This window comes from Chelmon rostratus, chromosome 19 (genome assembly GCF_017976325.1).
Source record: "Chelmon rostratus isolate fCheRos1 chromosome 19, fCheRos1.pri, whole genome shotgun sequence".
In the NCBI taxonomy this organism is placed as follows: domain Eukaryota; kingdom Metazoa; phylum Chordata; class Actinopteri; order Chaetodontiformes; family Chaetodontidae; genus Chelmon; species Chelmon rostratus.
Genome location: NC_055676.1, coordinates 17,039,568 through 17,063,352, shown reverse-complemented (window position 1 = coordinate 17,063,352; position 23,785 = coordinate 17,039,568). Strand labels below are relative to the sequence as shown.

The following is a 23,785-nucleotide window of genomic DNA, read 5'->3' as shown; positions in this document are numbered from 1 at the left end:
TGTGGGATGTGCTGGAACAAGTCCGATCAATGGAGGCCCATATTTTACAAGATGTGAATGATGTGCAGCTGTCGTCCTGGTGCCAGATACCACAGGACGCCGTTGGAGGTGGGTCAGAGCTGTTTTGGCAGCATGAGGAGGACCTACATAATCTGGCTGATCAGTTCCTTTACTGTGTGTCTGAACATTGACGAGGATTGAGATAGAGAGTGTGCACACAGGCCATAGCTGAGCCGCTACAGACAATATACAGCATGGTATAACAAGAATTACATCTTTAACATATGAATAAACCATACAAAACAGCACTCACAGTAGGTTTTTTTTCAATCTCTAAAGATTAAAGACACCCCAAAAGCCAGATCTCTACAACTGATAGAAGTTATACTAAAGCTGAAACAATTATTAGTCAATGAATCTGCATCTACTGATAATCGATAAATCGTTTGAGCATTTTCTTCTCTGTTGTGCATCATGTTAAACAGAATAAAGTGAATGTCTTTTGTTCTTTGGACTGTTGGCTGGACAAAACAAGTAATGTGAAGATGTCACCTTCAGCACCAGGAAGGTGTGATGGGCATTTTAAATTAAATGTCACTTCTTCTCACATTTTGTAACACATGCAATACATCAATTCATTGAGCAAATAATCAGTTGATTAATCGAGAATAAGTATGATTGTTAGTTGCAACCCCAAATTAAACCAAAAGTACTGGGGGGTTTTGGGGTTTTTTACACATTCATTCATAGCAGCATGGTTTCATTGATAAAGTTTCTCACAGCTTATGTTGAATCTGTTTTTTGTGTTATATTTTAATGAGAGATGTGGCATACTGAGCTCCAGTGTTTTCAGCATCCGCTCAATTAAATGAACGTGGGGCATTTGTCTTAGAAATTGCAGACTCAAAGCCTATTCTAAAAAAAAAAGATAAATAAAGCATCTCTCAACTTTATGATTTCATTGAGATTAAGATCATATTAGAAAAAGATAAAAATCACTGTGAAGTCATCATTGAGTTTTTTTTAATACCATAAGTATTTTTGGCTTCTACTCCATTACGTCTTGTTTTAATGTTGATTTTAATAGTCAATCATCTGAATACATCTGTCACTGTTCCATTCCAATATAATTTTTATTATTCTTGTGCTTTTTAACTTCACTTAAATTGACTGGCCAATTGTAAACCATGCACATACAGTACCTCTATCTATCACCAGATGGCAGCACATTCAAACTCTGTGTTAGTCCATCTATTCGACTGGCTGTAATCCTCAATTCAGCAAATCTGTCGGAGGTTTTGTAAATTTTCCAATTTTGCTCTTGCATAGTTTATTTTTACATTTGTATTCTTATTTTATTTTTATATACCAGTTGTGATTTATTTTTAATTTTCATCTTGCGTATTTATGTTCTTGTGCTCCTCCTCAACCAAGTTACGTATATTATACGTATTATTTACGTATTTTGTGATAGATATAATGAAAGACCACAGAAATCACAGGAATAATCAATATTAGTTTGAATATTTCTATTAAAATAACTGTTCAAATCTTTCAAGTTATTGGCAGCTTGGATACAAACTGCACGTGCAGACAATCCTGACGTCAGGCGTCATCGCTGCGCATGCGTCAATTTGACCGGCGGCGTGTGTCTCGCGCGTGCACAATATATCCTTTTACATTTTAGAGTTTAGGCTTTAAGACTGTATTATTCTCACAATAGAGTGCAGTCACAGAGGAGGTAGATGTGGTTGATAAAGTGACACTGACTCCAGGTGTGAGCAGATACAGACACATAATAACTTCACGGTAGAGTTGTCCAGTCTGACGGCGGGGGGGATGAAGGACCTGCGGTGGCGCTCCTTCCTGTCACTGTAGTTTCAACAGGGAGAGAGACGTTCACTGTCCGCCGAAAGGAAGCTCCTGCCCAGTTCACAGAAATGAAAAACCTACATTTCAAGGATTTCTTCTGGGTGAGTTTTCTACTGCTGTGTTTCATTTCTTTACAGTCATTTTGATTGTTTAATTTAGTTCGACAAAAAGTAAAGCTGCGTCGTAAATTCGGTCATAAAGAGGATGTGTGTTTAAGCTAGTTTATCTGTGTTGCGCTGTAGCTTCTCTTTCACTGTAAGTCGAGTGGTGATGGGAAATACAAACGCTTTGTTTTTGGTCTCAAATAGGTTCCTCTTTCTAGCTTTTGGTAGCTGATTTATGCTAATACTAATACGACACTGTAAAAATACTTAGTTAAAAGACATGCCTTGAAAATGTTACTTTAGTAAAAGTACACAAATAACTATACTGTTATATATTATATTATTGCATTATTATTACTGGTGAATTCATGTGTAAACTGCATTGCATTGTTATATGTGGTTGAGGTGGAGCTCATCCTAATCTACTTATTATAATGTAGTTGCATATTTTAATGTATAGCAACGTATAGCAACATGTATGCATCATTATTTTATAAACTGATCATATGTTTTTGATTTAACATTTTAATATGAAAACTATCAAGTAACTATAGCTGTCAGACAAATGTAGTGGAGTAAAAAGTACAATAGTTCCTCTGAGATGTAGTGGATGGGAAATGGAAATACTCAAGTAAAGTAGAAGTACCTCAAATTTGGACTCAAGCACAGTACTTGAATTAAAGTACTTAGTTACATTACATCACTGGTACATTTATATTTATATTTATTCTATTGTATAATTTAATTAACAATACAATTGCATGGCCTCATATCTTTTTATAGCGATAGAAAGTCAATAACCCACTGATTTTGATTTTTAGGTTGATTATAGGCTTCTACCCTCGGCTTATCTAAATTATGGAGAAGTACAGTTAAAAACATCAATTTACACCGTGTGTCAAATATCTTAATGTTAAAGTGTTTAGTTATGTCTGTGTGTCTTGGGAACTTCATTGTGTGAATGGACATGTTCAGACAGAGGCTACCTGCCCTGCAGTAACCGAATGGGTGTTGGTCCAAGAAGTGGTGGTAGATGTTAGTGGTATTGTAGCAGCCAAATCCCTAAGTTCTGACTGTTAGGTAACTGTTCTGAAGTAATAATATTTGTATAATGTAACATCTATCTATAAACAGGACATGCACTCTAAACAAATAACCCCAACTGTGCTACAATGTCTATAACTAAGGAAGAGAATGAAATATTTGCCATCTTATTGACAGAACTCTGACCTGACCTGCACTGCTGGCTATGATGCTATCATCCAGTATCTCAATGATGGCAAGAGGACATGCAAGGAGGTGGAGGAGTTCATGAAAGCCAGGTAGTGCCATGATTTATATATGTAATGATGCAAATATTTGTATGTTTGTTCTGCTCTAGTCCAGGTCAGCAAGACTCCATGCCAGCTCTAAATTCCTGGCCAGCTGCACTAGTTTGAGTACAATCTGTAATAGTTCTTATGGTGCAATTAATACAAGTTAACGCTACAGAGACAAACACAATGTACCAAAGACTTGGTCCCTGGTGGTTCTCTTGTGGGTTTTATAATAGTCAGAATTACATGGAACTTTATGTTAAATTAAAGGTTTCATAGCAAATACAGTTATTGTGCATGCAAGGTTTGACGAGTGTGAGGTGAAACTGAAAGCAAAGAAAGACGAGGAACATGAACATGAACGCAAATTTTACATCATTAGTGTGGGAAGGTTTATTAGTGACAGGAGTAAAGGACGTGTCAAATAGACATGAAACCATTTTGAGTGGAAATGAACAGTTGGCCAATGTTGTTGTATCAAAAGCTAAAAGTAATCAAAGTACTAAAAGCCAGAAAGACTTTCAGCTTCAAGTGCACAAATCTTTACACCCCCAAATAATTACTGCTTACAAACGTATAATATGATTTGTGTTTGAATTTGAATGATACGGTAATATTCTGATCTGGTAGAGTCTTCCTACTTTTAAATTAAATCTGCAGGTAAACCAGCATTTATTTCCACACAGAACTGCATTGTGGTAGACCAGCGGAAATGAATTCTTCTCAGAGGAGGAACAGAAAAAGTGTTTGTCTAACCTACCGTACTGTACTGTACTTTAAAGCCTTTCATCACAAATAGTCATACAATTAGGAGTCATACAAAGTTGAACATTTGAATTTTGATTTCCTCCTTCCTTGTGTGATAAGTAATCTGTCCTCCCACACACACACACACACACGCCAAGTCAAAGTACAAGCATTCAAATGCTGCAGTTTAACTTTATTGATTCAGTGAGGTAACAGAGACGTCCTGACGGCATAACAAAACACACAGCTGTGGATATAGCAAAAGAGGATATTGAATAATAACATAACTCAAAGTTCCCTCATGTAAAAATGAAAAGAAAAGCAAAGACACAAGCGATCCCAAAATACTGTTATAGCAGTCACACTTGCTGAGATTAAAAAAAAAGGAATCAGTAATGGACACATGCTACAAATATTATAGTTCAAAAAACAAAACTTTACAGGACATGTAGTGTACATAATCTGGACAATGTGCATCATATTCACTTTAGATTTACAGAAGGCTGTACAAAAATATAATATATTCAAAAATCAAATACTTTACCAAACATGGAGCTTTGTGTCGGTGACCGGTACATGTGTGCTGTTGCATTTATTCCCATAAGAATATACCCATAGAAGGAGTCTCTGGTCATTTGTGTGAAGGCTTGCTTACATTTGCACCAAACAGTATGCAAACACGTGTGCCGTCACACAGAAAGCCCTCGTGTATTCTGTAAACCACACCGCGTCATCTGACTTTCTGCTGGCCTTTTGGAGTTCCTGATTCCTGATGCAGACCCAACAAAATGATAAGGAATTCACGTCAATAGGACTAAATTATTTCCAGCAGTTATTTCCTGGTTGAGCCCCCTCGTTGCCTTGTCTTCTATATGGACGCTTTTGATTTTAAGTGACATTTACGAAACTGGGAGGTTGATCTGTAATTGTTTAATTCCATTTAAAACACACTGAGAAACGATAAGGGTCACAGTTATCAGTCTGGATTATAAGATCCACTCTGTGAGGTCTGTTTGGGTAACATTTTCAATTACAATCATTATAACCATAATAGAAACTTGTGATAAATATTTTTTATCACACTGTAGTGCTGTTGAACACACATTTAACTGTTTGCGCAGTACTTGTCAGCAATTATAACTTCTATGACACAGAGACTTTCTTTGAATTTAATGCTGAACAGCGTGATGGAACAGGAGAGGCTCATTGCTTTCTACACAAGGAGGGTGTCTGGGGAATCACACACACTAAATTCAGAGCACCACCATGCATTTCAATATAAATGTAGTCATGTCTTTTTTCTCATCAGTTAACTAATAATTGACACGCTAATTTATGACGCCTGTTTCTACAAACATGTTTCTTTTTGTCAAAACTTTTGGAAATGTTTGATATATGTTTTATTTCTACTGTTTTTATTCCTATTTATTTGATCTTATTCAGTTATTTTATTGTATTCACTTTGTCTGGTTGTTTCTCTCAGGGCATCAATTGAAGAGAAGTACGCCAAAGATCTCCTCGGTTTGTCCAAGAAGGTGTGTGGACACAATGAGATGAAGTAAGCAACCTCAGTGTCGAGATGCTGTTATTATGTGTTTGACCAGATCTATTTGCAGTCTGCCTGTGCAGAAGTGACACGGTGCCTGTTGGTTTGGATTCAAGTGCAAAGCAGAAAGCGCGGTCAAAGAAGAGTTAGAGTCTGGTCACCAAATATGGGGTCATTTTGACTCTGTACATGACGACGCAATATTTAGCAGTTCCTTAATAATGTTGTTTTAGTGTGTCAAATTTTTTATTTTCAGTGTTGACATGTTGTTTCTGCATCAGCAAATCCAGTTCCCGTTCTGTCAGTGGTCACATGATCAGTGCGACTGGGTTTCTGCTGTTTCTGTTTGAGTTGGGAAGAGGAAGGAAGAATAATGGGGACAGGGAGTATTATTTACTGAATGAAATCATTGGTTTATTAATAAGCCTTTCAGTTAAAGTGGGCTTTTTTGTAAACAAACAAAAGTTTCCATTCAGTATTTGTCACCAAAAAAGCATTTTGTGAATCCTTTAGCAAGTTATCAACATGTCTTTGAAAGTCATAAAAAGCATGGCTATCAGTTTCCTCTGGAGACAAAAAAGGCCTAAAAAAATTCTGCAACAGTGAATTCTGGGTGCAGCACCATCAGACCTTTTAGCAATTCACAAGATTTTAGCAAAAACTCTCCGAAATATTTTTCACTTAGTAAATCTGTCCATTTTCTGACACTTATCCTGGTCGAGGATGCATTACCTTCATTAGCGAAATCATTAGGAAAGCAATGAAAAAAGTGATACAATAACAAATTGTTCAAGGCCCTATCAGTCCTACTGGCTGACCATCCAATTGCCTTGCATATGCTAGAGGTCTAAAATATGTTGCATCCATTTCCTTCCTTATTTTTGTAAAGCTATTTTTTTGGAATATTTAAAATTGCTATTGTTTCTGTCCATGTTTAGATGCTAGCAGTCATCTTCACCGCCTTTGTTGGCATGTTTCTACATCTCTTAGCACATTACTGCCACCAGCTGTCGGTCATGAACCTGATCATGCCTCCTACATCCTTGTGTGCGACTCATAACAACATTGCTCCACAGTGATACAAGTGGTCAATACTTCACAGAGTAGCTATAATGTCCTCTTTGTGTGTTGTGTGTAGTGGATATTAAAGGGTCTTATGGAGGCATTGAAGTTACAATGTGTACTACTTTGATACAGATATTATATTGTCTGAGACCCCTTTGCAATCTTCTTCTCTTTTGCTTTTAAAGCACATTAAAAAAGTCCCTGGACATGTTCAAATTACGTAAGTACTTAATATTTTTGAATCTTTGTAATACTTCTATTCAGCTGTTTGTCTCAGTTTATGTTTCCTGTGTAGCTCAGAATGCAAACCATGTTTTTATCATTGCAGAGACTGAACATGTGAGTCTATCGCACTTACAGCTGGCGCAGAGCATGAGGGAGGAGGCCAAGAAACTGGAAGAATTCAGAGAAAAACAAAAAGAAATGAGGAAAAAGGTTGCCAGTTTATCTACCTTTGATGCACCGAGGTGACTGCGGCGTCTTTGCAGCACACATTAAGTTGGTAAACTCGATATGACCTTGTTGTTTCAGATAGAGCAACAGATGGATGTTCTCCACAAACAGAAGTCTTCACAGTTCAAGAAGACAATGGATGTAAGTGAAAATGAATAAACGTCTAACGTTCAGAGTTCATTGTTAAAGGCTCAGAATATATTACTACAAGGAAACTTTCAGACTTTCTCTCAGGAGTTTCTTTCCTTGTAATATGTTAGTGATTAAATGTTTGATTAGCTCATTATTAGCATATATCAGTCACAGGCAAGATTAATGACACATAATTATTGACTCTGCAAACCAAAGTCAAAGTCGAGGTTCAAGGTTCATTTGTCATTCTATTAAACAAGGTTACACCATGGAATGCAAGTTTTCATTCCTTTACACCACAAAGGGACTACGAGAACAAATATTGTACATGGTGGAGTGTGGAGGACGAGTGGGGGAGTCTCACAGTCTGAGGAGAGGGCAGCTCTGTAGTCTGGTGGTACGGCAGCAGATACTTCTGTATCACTTGCCTGGCCAGCAGGGTGAACAGGAATGGTCTTTTTAGCATCCTTTGGACTCTGTGCAGGCACCTCACCTCACTGACATCACTGATGTCAGTGAGGTGGGCACCAATGGGTGGGCACCAATGATATTCTGAGTGGCTTGAATCACCTACTGCAGAGCCCTCCTCTCCTAGAACATGCACATCCCACGCTAGTTTGTGATGCTGGCACATTAAATTTGCCTTAAGTTTCCTAATGAAATACAGTTGATATTGAGCTTTCTTTACTGGGGTGGCGTGTCTCATGTCCATGACCACGGTTCTCTGTGATCCTGATTCCCAGGAACCTAAAACTGTTCACCTGTTCCACCTCAGCTCCACTGATGCAAACAGGGGTGCATGGCTTTGCCTCCTTTTTCTAAATAATCTGTTATTTACATTTAAAGGTCTAAAAGTGATAGCTCAAGTTTGTTTTTTAACTGGTCTCGTGCTACCTTTAATGTAAGAAAAAAAACCCACAAGATTTTAGCCACGACTAGGTTAAACCTGGTCCATGGCTGGACTGCGTATGGTAAATGTGCTCCTGAGGACGTAGTTGAGGACTGTATGTGCCTTTTCTTTATACTTATACTATACGCAGTGTTTACGCGTCCGTCAAAAGTGACGTCATTGCTTCGAGTGCGTAGACTCTGGTCATGCTGCATTTTTTGAAGCTCCAGCTAACAATGCGACGAATAGTCAGTGTGTGATTCATGTCGAGAGTTTCAGTTGTTTTGTGAAAGCAGTGAAAATGCTTATCCCGTCTCTGCTCTTCCTCTTTGGTGGGAGAAGTTGTGTTGACCAGTCTGGGAAGTGAACCACAGGGCACCATTTAACCATGAAAGCCGCTGCCAAAAGAAGAAGTGCTTCTCATGCACTGTCCAAAAGAAAAGAAAAATGAGTCTGTGGCACCAAAAGAACTCAACACCAGTAGCCTGAAGAGAACATACTTCAGTTCTGTCAGTGCTGCTACTTCTTTAATGTTTTTCCTTTCCGTATCATTTGTGGTGATAAACAGTTTATTGTACATAAAAGATATTTAATGCTGAATGCGGTGCCGTCCCCAGACAAAGAAGACATACGAGCAGAAGTGCCGAGATAAAGAAGAAGCAGAGCAGAACGTGAACCGAAACACCAACACCAACAACACCAAGCACATGGAGAAGGTACAGTGAAAAAAGCAGAGTTTTTCGCTGATGGAGGGTGAATGTGTTGTGACAAAGCACCATTAGAAGGGCTTTTTCCACAGCATAGTAGAGTGGGTGGGAGAGGGACATTTGTAGAAGCCAAATGGACACTATAGTGCTGATTGGCCCCTGTGATGTTGTGATGATGACTAAATTGCTTTAGAGTAGATTTTGATAAGCTTGTATTTCATGTTCTTTTTTTAAGTTTAGACATTGTGTTTGTCCCCTGATGTGAAACAAGTAGGCATTGTTGTGCAGAAGAAGTGGTTAACAGGTAGAAAACCTGTTAACATTGGTTTAGGTGTGTGCTCTGAAGAGTCCTGTCCAGTTGATTTAGGTTTGACTCCAATGCAGCTATAGCTGCTGGTAAAATATTAGTGTTTAGTGTGTGTGTATTGTATTGTTTTGTGTGAACAGTAAATGTACCATTTTTTTCTGTGCCTCAGACCTCCTCCATCTACTGTGTGTGTCAGCCTACTTGACTATGTTCATATGACTGAACAGTAATGAGCAATAATTTCTGTTTGTTGCTCGTGTTTTAGACCCACTGTTGAAGACCCAGTACTCATTTGCTCTTTATTCGTCATCTTTCAGCTCTACACAAAAGCACAGCAAGCAAAACAGAATGCAGAAGACGCAGGTAAGTTTGCAAAAAACAAAAAACCGATACAGACATCTTTATCACATTGTGTGTTTGGTGCGTTTTTTTCTAGCACTGAAACTTTTGTGCAGACATTTATGGTCCCCAGAGGATGAATCCTCATGGTGTTTGCTGACTTTTCACGTAACGTCACTTATCCAGTGAAATACGTCAACATCTACTTGACAAATTGGCACAAAATTTGGAGCAAACATTCATGTTTCCCAGAGGATTAATTCTACCAACCACCCTTACTTTTCCTCCAGCGCCACCATGAGGTTGACATTTTTGTATTTTACTGAAATATCTCAACAGCTAGTGGATGGATTGCAATGAAATTTAGTTCAGGCATTCATGTATCATAGGATGATTTGTAATAATTCTGGTAACTACAATACCTGCAAAACTAATAACTTTCCCTCCAGTCTCAGCTGTACTTTCTGTTTGGAGCTAATTAGCAAATGTTAGCATGCTAACATTCCAAACTAAGGTGGTGAACGTGAACATTGTACCAGTTTAACATCAGCATGCTGACATTGTCCTTGTGAGCATGCAGAGATTAGCATTAACATGGCTGTAGACTCTTCTTGCTAGGTGATAACACAGGAAGGAAATCAATATAAGTAAAGTGTGAGGAACTGTGAAACCAGACTGACGTGAATGTTAAGTGCAAACACTATGATAGCCTGCATGAGAGAGTATAGTGGTTTCTGTTTATATGGATGTATGTGTTTGATTGGCAGACAGGTTATACCAGCAGAATGTGGCCACACTGGGAAAAGCTACAGATGAATGGCTGAAGGAACATGTCAGGGCCTGTGAGGTAAAACTGTGAAAGAATCCACACGTTTGAATTGAAGATACAGTAAAGTCTGTCATGTAAATGAGCTGAACATTTCATGTTTTCCTTCACAGATGTTTGAAAAACAGGCAATGGAGCGTATCAACTTTCTCAGAAACACAGTCTGGACTCACCTCAACCAGCTATCCCAGCAGTGTGTGACCAGTGATGAGGCAAGTCGACTCTTAAAGCTGCTATAATCAATATTTTATATTAACAATGGATCCAATGAGTATGCATTATGTGAAAGTGGTTGCTTGTAGTGACAAACCAATAGGGAACAGATCTCACTTTCATAACTTTTTCAGACAAACCTCTCACCATATCTATAAAGGTGTGGTTTAATTGGACTCTTACCGTATTATTACTGTCTTTCTGTACGTGTGCGTGTTCATAGCTGTACGAGGAAGTGAGGAGGTCACTGGAACAGTGTGATGTCCAGGAAGATATTGAGCACTTTATAAATCTCAGACGGACTGGTGACAAACCACCAGGTAGGATACGTACAATTCTGTGTCATTAACAATTAACCAGTGCTGAGATGCAAAGTGCACACACACACACAGAGGAAGGTATTTATCAGACGACACACAAGCATGCACTGCTTCATCACCTGCCAGTATGTCAACAGTATCAGTATCAGTCTTCCTCTTTATCAGCTCCAGTGGTGTACGAGAACTTCTACAGTGGTCAGAGATCTCCAACTGGAGCTCCACCCTCTCGACTGCCTCCACCAATCGTCAGGTGAACAAGAGAAGTCTGTCCCTCCATTTACTGTTTCATCCTCTTCTTCACCACATTTTGAACACTAACTATAAGCACAGTCCTTATTGTTAAAGCGGTTTTGTGAATTTGCAGGAGGGGGCCATTACCTGATCCAACAAACAACAGCAGAGGTGTGTTTATTATTATTATTTTTTTTACTTTATTACAGTGTTTAATGTGTTTCCTGTAAGGATGAAGAGGCTTCGTCACTGCCCGATCTGAGTAGTGTGTAGGTGAGTGGTTGGGGACCGATGCACATAGTTAGGGTCAGGTAATCCTGACCCTAACTATGTGCTTAGGTCAGGTGTTAGAACCTGACCTACGCACATGTGACATTCAGATCGGGTGGTGACAGGCTTGTTCGGCTTATTTGGTGGTTTGTGCAGCATGCTAATTAGTTTAAAATGTTGTGAACTTAACATCTTATTGGCTGTTGACATCTAGCTAATGGGGTTAGCCAGAGATATTATAGACAGCTAGGTAAAATAGCTGAAGATTTTTTTGATTTTTTGGTTTTGTGGCTTAGACAGTATGCTTTTTATCCTGACATACTTAACGTGCTGGTTAGCTTAGCGTGCTAGTGAGGTTACCATGTTGTTAGATGGTTGTTGACTCCATCCACACTCGTTTTTAGATTAGCTGGGAGTAAGGCGGAGTCACACCTTACCAAGATTGTGACGGTTGGAGACACTGAGCTTCACAAGGGCTCCTCAGAAATAAAAGCAGCTTAAAGACAGGTTAGAGAATGATGTCATGTATCAGAGACCTGATATCCACTGCAGGACAGGATGAGAGACCAAAACATAATCTAAAATGTATACTGGGCCTCCATGAGAATACTCCTCCAAGTACCACAATTTACTGTGTATTGATAATTGTCATCTAAAGCATTTTTCAGTGGTGGGATTAGTTCTTATGACCAATTAGCAACTTAATTGATGCTTCACACCTCTGCTTTTCTTACTTAACCGCATCATTTTGATCTTTGCTTTGATTGCAGATACCGTCTACTCGACAGTGCAGGACACAGGGTACAGCGTTATCCAGTACTAACATACAGATCAGGTGGTCGAGTTATTGTACAACTCTGCAATGGACATGAAGGTTACATAACTCTCATCACTTCCTCCTTTGTGATTTCCTCTAAAGATAAGGTGGAACCACATGCAAATGAGTGTCATATCTGTGTACATACATATTTTTGGGGGACGTTATGTGATGTTTTAAACATGTCACAGTTTTATAAACAGTAAACATCATTATTTTATTCTTTTGTTCTTGTATTTTTAAAATCAATCATCAAATTCTGTAAAATTAGATAATAAACATATAACAGTGACATCCAGCTAATTACTGTATGAACTTAGCAAGACATTTCCACTGTTTCGATCATAGCATATTTATTACCAACGCTTATATTGTGCAAGTCTCTATCTTCTACATAATTGCATCTTAATGTATCTTCACTTTAGTATTTATTTTTGTGGATCTGTACTTCTGCATAGGGAATAGAGAATGTTTTCATCTGCTCTTAGATGTGAGAGTAACACGTCAGCTGACAGCGATTTTGTGATCACACATCAACCACTCACTCAACCAGCATCCTGTCATTTTGAAAGTCCTCCAAAGTTTATTTCCTGAACAACAGGTTTATATACTATTAAGTAAATTAGTTTCTGTTTATTAAAGAAAGTTAAGTTAGATTAAGGTCTATGCCCTTGATTGACAGTCAACTAATTTAAATATGCATGCGACCATGCCATGCAATATTTTCTGAATGCTGAAAGATTGTTGGAATTTTAGCACTTTGATTTTGCTTTATTTAAGAAGATTTTGTAGAAATTGCTACAAACTGACTGAGTGGAGCAGACCTGGTGTTGGTTTTGTATAAATAAAAGTTCTTCTTAGCACTTAAAGTATGAACTTTCTCTTCGATTGCCTGCATTTACACCTGCTTTTTCTTATTCGAATAATCACGAAGGCAGTATTTTATTTTGGCTATCAACAATGAAAGGTTCAGATAAAAATGTGTACAGCTTTATTTCCATCACATTTGGCAACAAATTTTCGGCATGTATTTTTGCATTTTATTATACGGTCCTCAATGTGAGTAAGAGCTCCTGGTAACGATGAGGTCAACTTTAGGATGGCCACTTCTCTCTGCTGGCTGCTGTTTGTCTGCAGGTGTTCATCACAAATACCAGAGCAAATAGGAATAGGCATCCAGTAGTCCCCAGGACCACTGAACCCAGAGGTCCGTTGATAGTTATAGAAAAGGTACTGGTCTGCGAGTTCTTCAGTGCCAATCAGGTCCTTTGGTGGTCTGATATCACACTGTGTGCTCTGATTTGATCAGATCCAGAATCACCTGGATGGTCCTCTCACCTACAGCACACAGAGACAGGATCAAATTAAAGTGCCATGTTTTCCCCTTGTTTATATCTGCAGAGTTCTGCTTAAAGACTGTATATACACATACAGTATACAATACTGTAAACGGCAGAGATCATTTGGCTTGTAAAAATATCTTAATCTAATAATCTTCATGAGGAACAACTGATAAACAGTAGAGAGCAACTGAAATGACTTCCATGTATTAACCGTTGTCAAGAATGGTAAAAAAATGAAAGCCATTCAGGATTTACAACCATTTACTTCATGATTTTTCAGGTTTAGCATTATGATCGTAGATACATCATGGTCATTGTGTTCATTTTAATTCTATGCTGCTTACTTTTGGAAAAAAAAAAAAAAAGATGTGTGTCGCATCGTGATGCTTGAGTTTACCTTCCAGATTCATCCTCGGGTTCTCCAGCTTCTTTTCAAGCAGAGAGTCCATGAGCTTCCTCAGGTGTTTGAAGATCACACCAATCCGAACAGGAGCCTTCAAGGGCGAACGACATGGATTACATTAAATAAAGCTGGAAGAAGATTCATTTTGTTAGCCCACAAAGTAAAGCATGCACACAACTGCTGCAACCAGAGAAACCGCAGTGACCTCTGACCTGGAAGTGGATCCATCCGTCGAGTGTGATGAGCCTTTCTCTGTGCTGAATATCGATGTCACCTCCGAACAGCAGCATGGGGAAAGGATGTATCAGACTGGTGTCTCGCAGGTAGATCTTAGTGTATTTCACCTGTGTGTAAACACTCATTAACAACAATGTGACCAAAAAAAAAAAAAAAACTTATTACACACACACACAGCTCACTCATACCTTCTCCTGGTACAGCAGCCAGCCGTGTGTCTGCAGGTTGCGGTTGACAGATGATGGGTGGACCTGAGCCTTGCCTTGGGGCGTCTCTACTGTGCAGGCGACCCGCTCCAGCACGTCCACGGAGGGGGTGCAGACAACCCGAGCCACGCTGTCGTAGAGCCCCGCCGTCAGCACTGCGTTCAGGACAGCGATGTGCTGCTTGGTCAGCGGGATCGCCTGAGCTTTGGAGCGAGACGACCAGAAACCTGCCTGCTCCATCATCTTCATCAGCTCGTGCTTGATATCCTGGAAAAAAGACGGAGTCGGATTAGGCGGGAGGTGGAAGAGAGAGATAACCTGTGTTAAAAAGAGCCACTGCTGAGGATGTGTGTGTGTCACCTCTATTGTCATGAGAGCTGTACGATTGAGGAAGTGTTTCCTACAGTAGGACATTTCTGCTCTCAGTCCCTCCGTCTGTGTGTTCTTCCACCTTACAGTCAGAAAGCAGGGAGAAAATGAGCCATCAAGATTGATCATTTTTAATATTTAAAAGATTTTGACAGTAGAGTATTCATGAACAACCACTACCCTTGATACTATCATGATGGCTTCTACACTGAATACCAGCAGGGTTTTAACAGCTTTTTAAGGGGTAAATTCAAGCACTTTCAAGGACCTTTAAAGTATCTAAACCGAAAATGTCGATTCTCTGGAAATCTGTATCATCACATCTACTCTGTTGCTATAAACGCAATTGTGAAAAATAAAGTTGACAGAATTCCTTTAAACCCAGAGCAATCAACATATATTGTCATGTTGTTTGTTGTTATATTTACTTCGTACGTTTTGATCATGATTATTTAATGTTTGCTAATTTTGATTCCAGGAGACAACAAACAAATATGACGACGGGATCATTTCAAATATTAAAAGCCCACCATTAAAAAAGTGATTGTGTAGATGAAACACAAAATTATGCTGAAAATCAAGCATTTTTCAAGAAGTATGTATGTAATTCAAGCATACTGTATTCCTAACCTTAAAAACATAATTGGTGAAATTTATTGTTATCCAAACTCCCAAGGTTTCGTATTGACCCCGTACCTGACTTTAATTTAATACTGTTTTCACAATTACACCAGTCAAATAATCCACATCCTGGATCCACATAAGTGGTACAAAGTTAAATACTTTGGATCAACGCTTTTCAAGACTTTTCAAGACTTGAAGATACTTCTTAAATCCCCAAAACAGCTCGATTTAAACTCTTTCTACTCTTCTTCTATTGTAGTATTTACTGCAGCACTGTGGCTCAGTCTGCAGGCTACTGAAGGCGTGGCTCAGATTCTCATTAAAACATCTCAATGACATGAAATCAATATTGGTGTGTGATCAATCTGAGAGTCTTTTTAAAAGTCCATACCCAATATATGCATTGTATATCGTCAGGTGATCGGAGTTGGCCAATGCCAGGGCGGCTTTGGCCAGGTTGGCTTCCTCCTTCCGGTTCATCGGTGTGGAGAAGGGAGACTTCTCTGTGATGGCTGCTGCGATGGTTGCCTGAAACAGATCTCTTATTAAGACTCATATATAATAATGATATTCTGTAGTAACAGTAGTAATATTCCTCACACTGTTAAAGGATCAGTGTGTGAGTGTGTGATTTCTGAATAACGAGGCAGTGGGACGTACTATGGGCTCCAGGCAGCCGAGGATGGCTCCATAGATGAGCATCTTGCCAATCTTCACGTTGACGGGCAGACTCGCCAGGTGGTGTCCCAGAGGGGTGAGGACATGGTTGTTGGGGTGGCACGCACCGATCTTCCTCAGCAGGTTGACGGCGTTGCTGACCGACTGAGGCTGAGGAGGATCCAGGGCCCTGCTCAGAAAGTCCTCCGGGGAGCCGTACTGACATTTCTTCCAGAGGGAGAGCGAGGGGGGAAAACACCTTTAACAGAAGCTTCGATAATGTTTCCACATGTGGTACGAGTGTTTGTCTTTGTGTGAATTTTGTGTACATTTTATGTATCTTTTCATACCATAATATGAAGGCAGAGCTCCTCCAGCGGGACCCGTAGTATCTCTGGAACAGAGTAATCCATGAAGGCGTCAAACCTGAGGTCAAGGGCATCAAACAAGAGCAGAGGAGATCAGCACGTGACCAACAACATGACATGACCTGTGCAGTCCGTTCTTGGCTTATTTGATGAACACATCCTTTGGAGCTAACGGGACTTGTTTTCCTCCTACCTCTGCATAACGGACGATGAGCTCCGTACCTGTATTTTGGGTAGAGTCTGAGGCAGAAGCCGTTTCGGACACGTCCTGCTCTCCCCTGCCTCTGGAGGGCGCTGGCTTTGGAGACAAACGTCTCCACCAGAGAACTCATCTGGCTGCTCTCATGGTACCTGAGTGACACAGCAGACTGGAGTAAAGTCTCTTTGGTCTAGACTGAAATATCTCAGCTACTACTGGACGGATTGCCATGAAATTTTGTACAGATATCATCCACACATCATTTATCTTGCCCTATCATCAGGTCAAAATTTAATTCAATACTTTGACATTCCCATCAGCCTGCATTTAGTGCTAATTAACAAATGTTGGCATGCTAACATGCTAAACTTTCATGGTGAACATGATAAACATTATACCTGCTTAACATCCTCATGTTATCGTCACTGTGAGGATGCTAGCAGGCTGATGTTAGCATGTAGCTTATAGCATGGCTGTAGTCTGCTTGCTTCATGGTATCAAGTCATAGAGGCAGATAATTAGATAAAACATATTTTGAGGACTGACGCCATGAAATAGATGCAATAATTTACTTCCTATGAGAACAGCAAAGAGAAAACAACATATTAATAACAATAATAATAATATATGCAAGATGTTTCTGGTATCGTTAATGAGCTCTTACTTATTTTCTTTAGTCTTTCCAGTGTCGATGACAAACACAACGTCAGGAATAGTCACACCTGTCTCAGCAATGTTAGTCGACAAGACAATCTAAAAGAGACGCAGAGCAGGGCATAGCAGTGGGGATTTTCAGGGTTTATTCATATATTTGCTCAGTTATTTTATTTTCATAAAGTATCAAAATGGTATTTTCATTTTAAAACAAGCAAAATAATCAGTGGTGGTGTGAGATAGTTTTAACAGAAAAAGATATAAAGATATAAAGTATCTATCTATCTATCTATCTATCCATCCATCCATCCATCTATCTATCTATCTAAAAAAGACTGGTTTTATTCCACCACATTCAGCAGTACCTTTCTAACTCCAGCAGGTGGCACTGTAAAGGCAGCAGCCTGGTCCTTTGAAGTGAGAGTCGAGTGGAGAGGAACAATCCTGAATCTGAAAGAGCCGGTCATAGCCCACAGTGAACCAGATGAAAGAGCAGTTTCTTTAGTTTTTCGGATTATGACAAGTTTATGCTGGATTACAGTACTTTACATGAGTTTGTGTATGTCACCTGTTTTTGTCCCTAAACCTCTTGTCTGAGGAGAGCAGGTCAAAGAGCTGCTGGATGTGAGCCAGACCTGGGAGGAACACAAGAACGGCTCCGTCCACCTCCGCAAATTGTGGTGATTTGTCTGGCAGAGCACAAAAAACAGAAAATGAACGAGACCAGAACACGTATGAACATGCGCTGTTTGAAGCAAGCATGACGGCGTGCTGTACCCAGGTAGGCGATGAGTTCAACCAGTAAGTCCATGTTGATCTTATTAGGGTTCATGTACTGCAGCACCTGCCGAGTCCTGCTACTGAAGTGGTCCAGATCTGGACCCAGGTCCCAGCCGGAAGAGGAGTCCCTCACTATCACTTCCTGGAACAGACATACGCCTGTTACATACATACATAACACGCCGCCGCCACATACTTACAACCACTGCAGAGAGCCAGTGTTACCTGGTGCTGTAATGTCTTGCCACCTTTCTGTGTGACAGAGACGCTGACTTCCTCTTCTTCTTCAAGAATTTTCTGGCTGTACTCCGAGTCCTTCTCCAGGATGTACCCCGTCTGCTCCACTATGTCCTCTAAGTGGGACACCTGGAGACAAAACCACAGGTTCTTGAAAATATCCTGGTTCCGGGGCCACGTCTTCAGGCTAATTTCCATCAGGTTCCCTGTTTAATGTCAAGAGCCAAAGGCAAAAACACATCTGGGGGGAACTTAATGTAAACATGTCCACTTCCAAAGCCGTCAACATGGACAAGGGGACAGTTCAATTAGATTGTGTATACAAGTAAACAAAAACTAAAGCTCCTCTTACCTCCACTGGGAAAGTCCTGCCAGGGATGGTGATCACTGGGCAGCGGTTGAAGTAGTTGGAGAACTTGTCACAGTCCACTGTGGCGCTCATGAGGATCAGCTGCAGGTCTGACCTCCTCATAACAACATCTTTCAGGATGGTTAACAGGAAGTCTGACTGGACGCTGCGCTCATGGACCTGAGGAGATGGTTAGCTTGTTAATGACATGCACTTAGCGGGTTGATTGAGGGTCTATGGATTGTTAGGGATTAGATGAGAGCACACGGCTCGTGTGTGTTTGTGCATCATTATTATTATCATCATCATCATCACAGGGTGCGAAGACATTTCCTGTGTTTGATCAGGAGCTGTCAGCACCTCGTCGACGATGATGTGCGTCAGGGAGCTGAGGTGTCTGTCATGCTGCAGTTTCCTGAGCAGAACTCCGGTCGTACAGTACAGCAGGCGGGTCCACTCTCCGGACTGATTCTCCATCCGGATCTGGTATCCACACAGCGACGACTGAAATGTGATTTCGACGTGAAACGTGAGCATTAAAGCAGCTGACGGTGCATCCTGTCAAGGTTTCACACTAGGGCCTATCATGCCTTAAGATGTCCAGTTAAAAGTGGATTTTCTCACCTTCGATCCCGGTCCGTCCTCGCAGCCGAGCTCCTGGCTGACCCTGCAGGCCAGGCTCATGGCAGAGATCCTGCGGGGCTGGGTCACTACGATGTTGCAGGGCTGAGCCGCTTTGCCTCCTGTTAACAGCTCCTCCAAGAGGAACTGGGGAATCTGAGTGCTCTTTCCGCTGCCCGTCTCACCGGCCACCACCACCACACGGTGGCGCTGGAGAGCCTCCAGGACCTGATGCCGGTGTTGGAAGACAGGAAGCTGCTCTCGCTCTGCCTTAAAGATAAGACCCTTGTTGAATTACTTGGGTTCATTTTATGCATCTTTAGCATTATATTCTTTAATTTGGTTAATTGCACAATGCTTAAGCGTGTTTACTTGTAGTTTATGGGCCAGTGAGGACTTCCTGAGTTTTTTTAAGAGCTCTCTAGATGCCTCAAGTGCTCCAACCGCTTCCTTCCTCCCTCCTCTTTTCTCACTCTTGTCCTCCAGTTTGTCTACTCCCTCCCCAATATCAAGGCCAGCCAGGTTCTCCCAGGACTCTTCAGGCTCTTCATCCCCAGCGCTGCCCTGCAGCTGGCTCCTGGGTCCAGATTCCTGCGCTTGGTTTTGGTTCTGCTGCTGTTTGAGCCTGGTCAGAAGCCGGGAGATGAACTGGTCTCGAGGTTTGTTGGCAGCAGTGCGGCTCTCCTCCTGCTTCTGCTGCTCACTGTCCCTCCACTCCAGCCACACGTCTCTGTAGGTTGGAGGAAGGAGCTGGTGCACTGACTGAGAGTGAACAGTTGTTATCAGATAAAGTAAATGTTCTGTCAAGCTGCACAGAAAGACTGTGGTATCCTCTGCAAGTATTACCTGTCCTTTGACCAGGTTGTAGAGTGCCAGCGTGGCTGCCAGATGTTGAGCCTGCATGCTGTCCTCAGTCAGGATCGTTGGGCAAACCTCAAGAACATCGTCTGGCCTCTGAACACGCACCCTGATCAGTGAAAAGACTTCCGATCAATACAAAATATTTATATATATATTGATTGATATTTTTGTCATGTGCAGTCAACTGAAGTGGAGTTTCAGCACATCCAGATTATCTCAAAAAGATTCCTCTTGACTAGTCAACCACATTCAACAACATGTGTGTTCTTGTGTGTGGGAACGAAGACTCAGAAACACACGCACGCACACACACACTTACTTGCATCTCCAGTATCTGCCAGCAGCAACCTTGTGAAAAGCCGGTGGTGGACTCTTGGGCAGGTTCTTTCGGACCCAGTCGATGAGGAACTGTTTGGGGGACTTTCCCGTCCAGCTGCGAGCTGTGTAGTCAAAATTGCGAATGTCCTTTGGCTCATTCTTCTTTGCAACTGCGAATGAAAACGGAAAAAAATGAGCAGGAAAAAAAGTCAGCGCGCAAATCTAAGTTTGCCATCATGAATTCAGGCCACTTTGATTATTTTTAAAGACTTTTTGTCTTTAATCTAAAATCCATGTCTCCCAAAAACTGAATAAACAATATGGCCACCAGCAAGAGATGAATTTAGCAGGGTGGCCTCAATCAAAACATCAGTACTTAACAGTATATTAGGCTCGAATGACAGCACAACAACTTGAGGCCACAGTATGTCGTAGTTTACATTTCCACAGAGTGTAAAACACTCTGAACTCGTTTTGTTAAAGTCACTTGATGAATGGATTGAAGTCGGCTCAGTTGGTGTGTATTTGAACCTTTCTCCGCAGGAGGGTCCTTTTCGCCTTGTTCGAACAGCTTGAAGCCGAGGTCCTCTTTGTCCTCGCTGACAGGACGCGGCTTCTTTTCCTTCTGAGGCACGTCTATCACTTTTATAGCTGGGTTGAACATGGGGTGGGACTCCAGTTGCTTCATTTCTAGAAACAGAAAGTCCAGTGGTTCTATATGAGTGAGCCAAAGGTGAATAAGAGGAATTGTTGAACCTCTGCATGCGAGAGTTTAGGCACACTCACCTTGCTGAATGACGCGTATCCTGTCCTGTGCCATCCTCTGGCCCGCTTTGTCTGCTTTTGTCTTGGCAGCAGAGGCCATTTCTTTTGTGTCGTACAGTTGAGCAGTAAGGACCAAATACCTGTCGTTCTACACAGCGCGGAATAACACACACAGTTACTACACCATGCACATACTCACTGACATTCACTACACCATCACGACTCCCCAGCTTCACGCAAACATATTCACTGTCGCGCTAAGAGTTACACTAATATCACTCTCATGTCTGTATGGTAATTATAAAGCTACAGGTTAATCTTGTTCGTTTAATCTGTAGAAAGCCATAAACTCATCTAATGCTCTGCAAGATAGTGAATAAGCATATTTCATAAATGTCAAACTATTATTTTAATTTTTAAAGGTCCAGTGTATAGGATTTAGGGACATCTATTGCCAGATATGGAACATAATATTTCAGAAATATGTTTTCATTAATGTATAGTCACCTGAAAATTTGAACTGTTGTGTTTTTGTTAACTAAGAATGAGCTCTTTGTATGTACAGAGGGAACGGGTCCTCTTCCATGGAGTCCAACATGTTTCACTGCCATGTTTCTACAGTAGCACCTTCCCGTTTTTAGCGGCCACTGTGAGTAACGGCGAGGTGAGCTGTGTTCAGCTGGTTGCCATCTTAGACGCCACTGAACGCAACACACTGGTTCTTTGAAAAGAAACCTCAGCTCTAAGTTGCTTTAATTTCACTTACTGGATCAAACTTCTCGTCCAGTTCGGGATTGTGTGTCTTCTTCCCTCCTTCTTCCTCTTCCTCCTCCTCTTCATCACTGCTCTGCTCTGCATACCTTAATATCCAGTCCTTCATGCTCGCAGCTTCATCCTTCTCTGTGGCCTGGCAAAAACACCCCACTCACAAAGTTCAATTTACTGTGACAATGCACATCTGTGTAACCCACATATACTTGTGAACAGACACACAAACCTTGTTCGTCTCTTTGCGGGTGTTGGTGGGTGCTTTGGGGCTCGGGGGTGCAGGTTTCTGCTGAGCAGGAGGCTGGAACCTGGGCCTGCTCTTCTGGCTCTCCTCCAGCATCTGCTGGCTAAAACCTTCTGGCAGCTCATCTGGTACACAGACAACAGACAAAGAAAGTTACAGTTTTGACGGCCTCGTGTCCTCAAGAGCTCCAGAGCGATGACATCTTAATGACCGCTGACGCTCTGTTACCATCTTTAAGATTGAGGCAGAGCCAGTCGAGAGCAGAGTGGAGATCCCCTCCGTACAGCACGCTACTCTTCATCGCCTCCTCAATGTGTTCTCTCTTAAAGTTGAACTTCTGCAGAGCTGTGTACAGGTCCTGCAAGCACAAACAAGAGAACGCCAACCTGAATGCAACATTCAGTCATAGAACCAGATCTCAGAGTCACAGGGATGCTTTTTTATTCTTTACCAGCAACTTCTTGCTTGTAAGTCTGCCAGATATGGGCCCTTTGTCCCCGTTCTCCTCTCTGAAGTCATTGATCAGCTTGATGATCTTCTTCTCCAGGTCGGCCTGGATAGCAACCTGCGTTAAAGGGTTAAACCTCATTCATTATCGACATAATATTTACAAAAAGGAGGGATTTGTGGCTAATAAAAAAATCGACTATTTCATTATGTATAGTATAGCAGTGTGTTACAAGCTGGTCAAGAACAGGTTACAGCTGCAATATTTAGATAAACTACACATTTAGTTGCTGAACCTGCGACCTACTTTAAGAATGGACTTGTCCGAGACGCCACCTGTGTCAACCTGGGCCGTGTTGGCGAGACTGTAGGTCTTCGGAGCTGCAGGGATGATAAAAACTGTTGGTTAAAGGCAATTTATGTTAATACTGAGCCAGATGTTGTTGTTTTTTTATTTGCTTCATTTTTAGATCAGAGATGTATCATGCAGCATCCATTACAGATTATTAAATGCATTCTGTTAATTATGAGATTAACTTTATGTCTAATGTGCAGACAGTTGTCACTACAAATGACCCATCTGACAAGCTATGTTAGCAAGGTGTCACAGTGTGACATGAAAACAGGTAAGAGAAGGGCAACAGTGAAGCTGTAACTTGACACATCATTTAGGTGTTGCCGTGAAACATGCTCACCCCTGCAGTCCAACGGTTTTAAAGTAAATACACGAATATATACAACAAATGCAATACAACATACAGGTATGGACACCTATACAATATAAAATTATAAAACTACAGCCTGGGGATTTACCATGCCAACAACTCTAAGGGCAATGACAGCCAGGTAATACCACCTTTTGATTTAATCTCTTTTGCTGGTTTAGCTAGTTTGCTGCTTGCTGGCTGTTTCTTCGCCTCCTCCGCCACGCCGTTCCCCGCTGCAGTGGCACCAGTCCTGCCCGCTGCTGCTGCCGGGGCCACCGGGGTAGTAGCTTGCGCCGCCGACTTCTTCTTCTTTCCACCCATAATGTCACTAAAACACTTCCTGTCAGCGGGTCCTATATGTGGCTATGTGGTCCCGAGTCATCCGCAAAGTCCTGAAAGGTGGTGGTTACAAACACAGAGCAAAAACTGAGGCTAATGTGTAGTCCTGTCGGGCTGGGTAACTTTTGGACAACA

At 41.2% G+C, this 23,785-nt stretch overlaps 2 protein-coding genes across 3 annotated transcripts; one reads left to right on the top strand and one right to left on the bottom strand.

The window, feature by feature from the left end:
- The first annotated feature begins 1,679 nt into the window (after positions 1-1,679).
- pstpip2 (proline-serine-threonine phosphatase interacting protein 2) lies at positions 1,680-15,093 on the top strand. Of its 2 annotated transcripts, XR_006007803.1 has the most exons (15): positions 1,680-1,973; positions 3,198-3,298; positions 5,523-5,597; positions 6,836-6,870; positions 6,979-7,085; positions 7,182-7,244; positions 8,742-8,840; positions 9,456-9,501; positions 10,245-10,324; positions 10,417-10,515; positions 10,740-10,836; positions 11,002-11,086; positions 11,201-11,238; positions 12,108-14,223; positions 14,341-15,092. XR_006007803.1 is itself a non-coding variant. In XM_041959784.1 (14 exons), the coding sequence occupies exons 1-14, from the start codon at positions 1,941-1,943 to the stop codon at positions 12,158-12,160; spliced, it is 1,011 nt and encodes a 336-aa protein (XP_041815718.1). In that variant the 5' UTR covers positions 1,680-1,940; the 3' UTR covers positions 12,161-15,093. The 2 variants fall into 2 exon arrangements, 1 of the variants encoding a protein (XP_041815718.1); XM_041959784.1 differs by having other exon boundaries at positions 12,108-15,093.
- On the bottom strand, positions 13,129-23,763 carry dhx29 (DEAH (Asp-Glu-Ala-His) box polypeptide 29). Its single transcript, XM_041959782.1, has 28 exons — positions 23,461-23,763; positions 22,912-22,985; positions 22,609-22,722; positions 22,386-22,515; positions 22,143-22,282; positions 21,912-22,052; positions 21,167-21,293; positions 20,912-21,070; positions 20,382-20,550; positions 20,048-20,168; positions 19,574-19,963; positions 19,205-19,471; positions 18,941-19,084; positions 18,584-18,760; positions 18,220-18,360; positions 17,992-18,136; positions 17,783-17,903; positions 17,580-17,664; positions 17,225-17,313; positions 16,584-16,712; positions 16,344-16,419; positions 15,997-16,221; positions 15,728-15,864; positions 14,704-14,794; positions 14,326-14,610; positions 14,113-14,244; positions 13,895-13,991; positions 13,129-13,492 (listed from the first exon to the last, which is right to left on the bottom strand). Exons 1-28 carry the CDS (start codon positions 23,630-23,632, stop codon positions 13,437-13,439), a joined length of 4,134 nt encoding a protein of 1,377 aa, XP_041815716.1. The 5' UTR covers positions 23,633-23,763; the 3' UTR covers positions 13,129-13,436.
- Positions 23,764-23,785: the final 22 nt, after the last annotated feature.

What these genes read in the sequence shown, in the direction of transcription:
- pstpip2 (XM_041959784.1), top strand. Translation starts at nt 1,941, where the DNA reads ATGAAAAACCTACATTTCAAGGATTTCTTCTGG. An exon ending in GAGGAGTTCATGAAAGCCAG is followed by an intron (nt 3,299 to 5,522) that starts GTAGTGCCATGA and finishes TGTTTCTCTCAG; the next exon opens with GGCATCAATTGAAGAGAAGT. An exon ending in TGTGGACACAATGAGATGAA is followed by an intron (nt 5,598 to 6,835) that starts GTAAGCAACCTC and finishes TTGCTTTTAAAG; the next exon opens with CACATTAAAAAAGTCCCTGG.
- dhx29 (XM_041959782.1), bottom strand. Translation starts at nt 23,632, where the DNA reads ATGGGTGGAAAGAAGAAGAAGTCGGCGGCGCAAGCTACTACCCCGGTG. An exon ending in GGCAGATACTGGAGATGCAA is followed by an intron (nt 20,169 to 20,381) that starts GTAAGTGTGTGT and finishes TTCACTGATCAG; the next exon opens with GGTGCGTGTTCAGAGGCCAG. An exon ending in TCGGCTGCCTGGAGCCCATA is followed by an intron (nt 15,865 to 15,996) that starts GTACGTCCCACT and finishes GATCTGTTTCAG; the next exon opens with GCAACCATCGCAGCAGCCAT.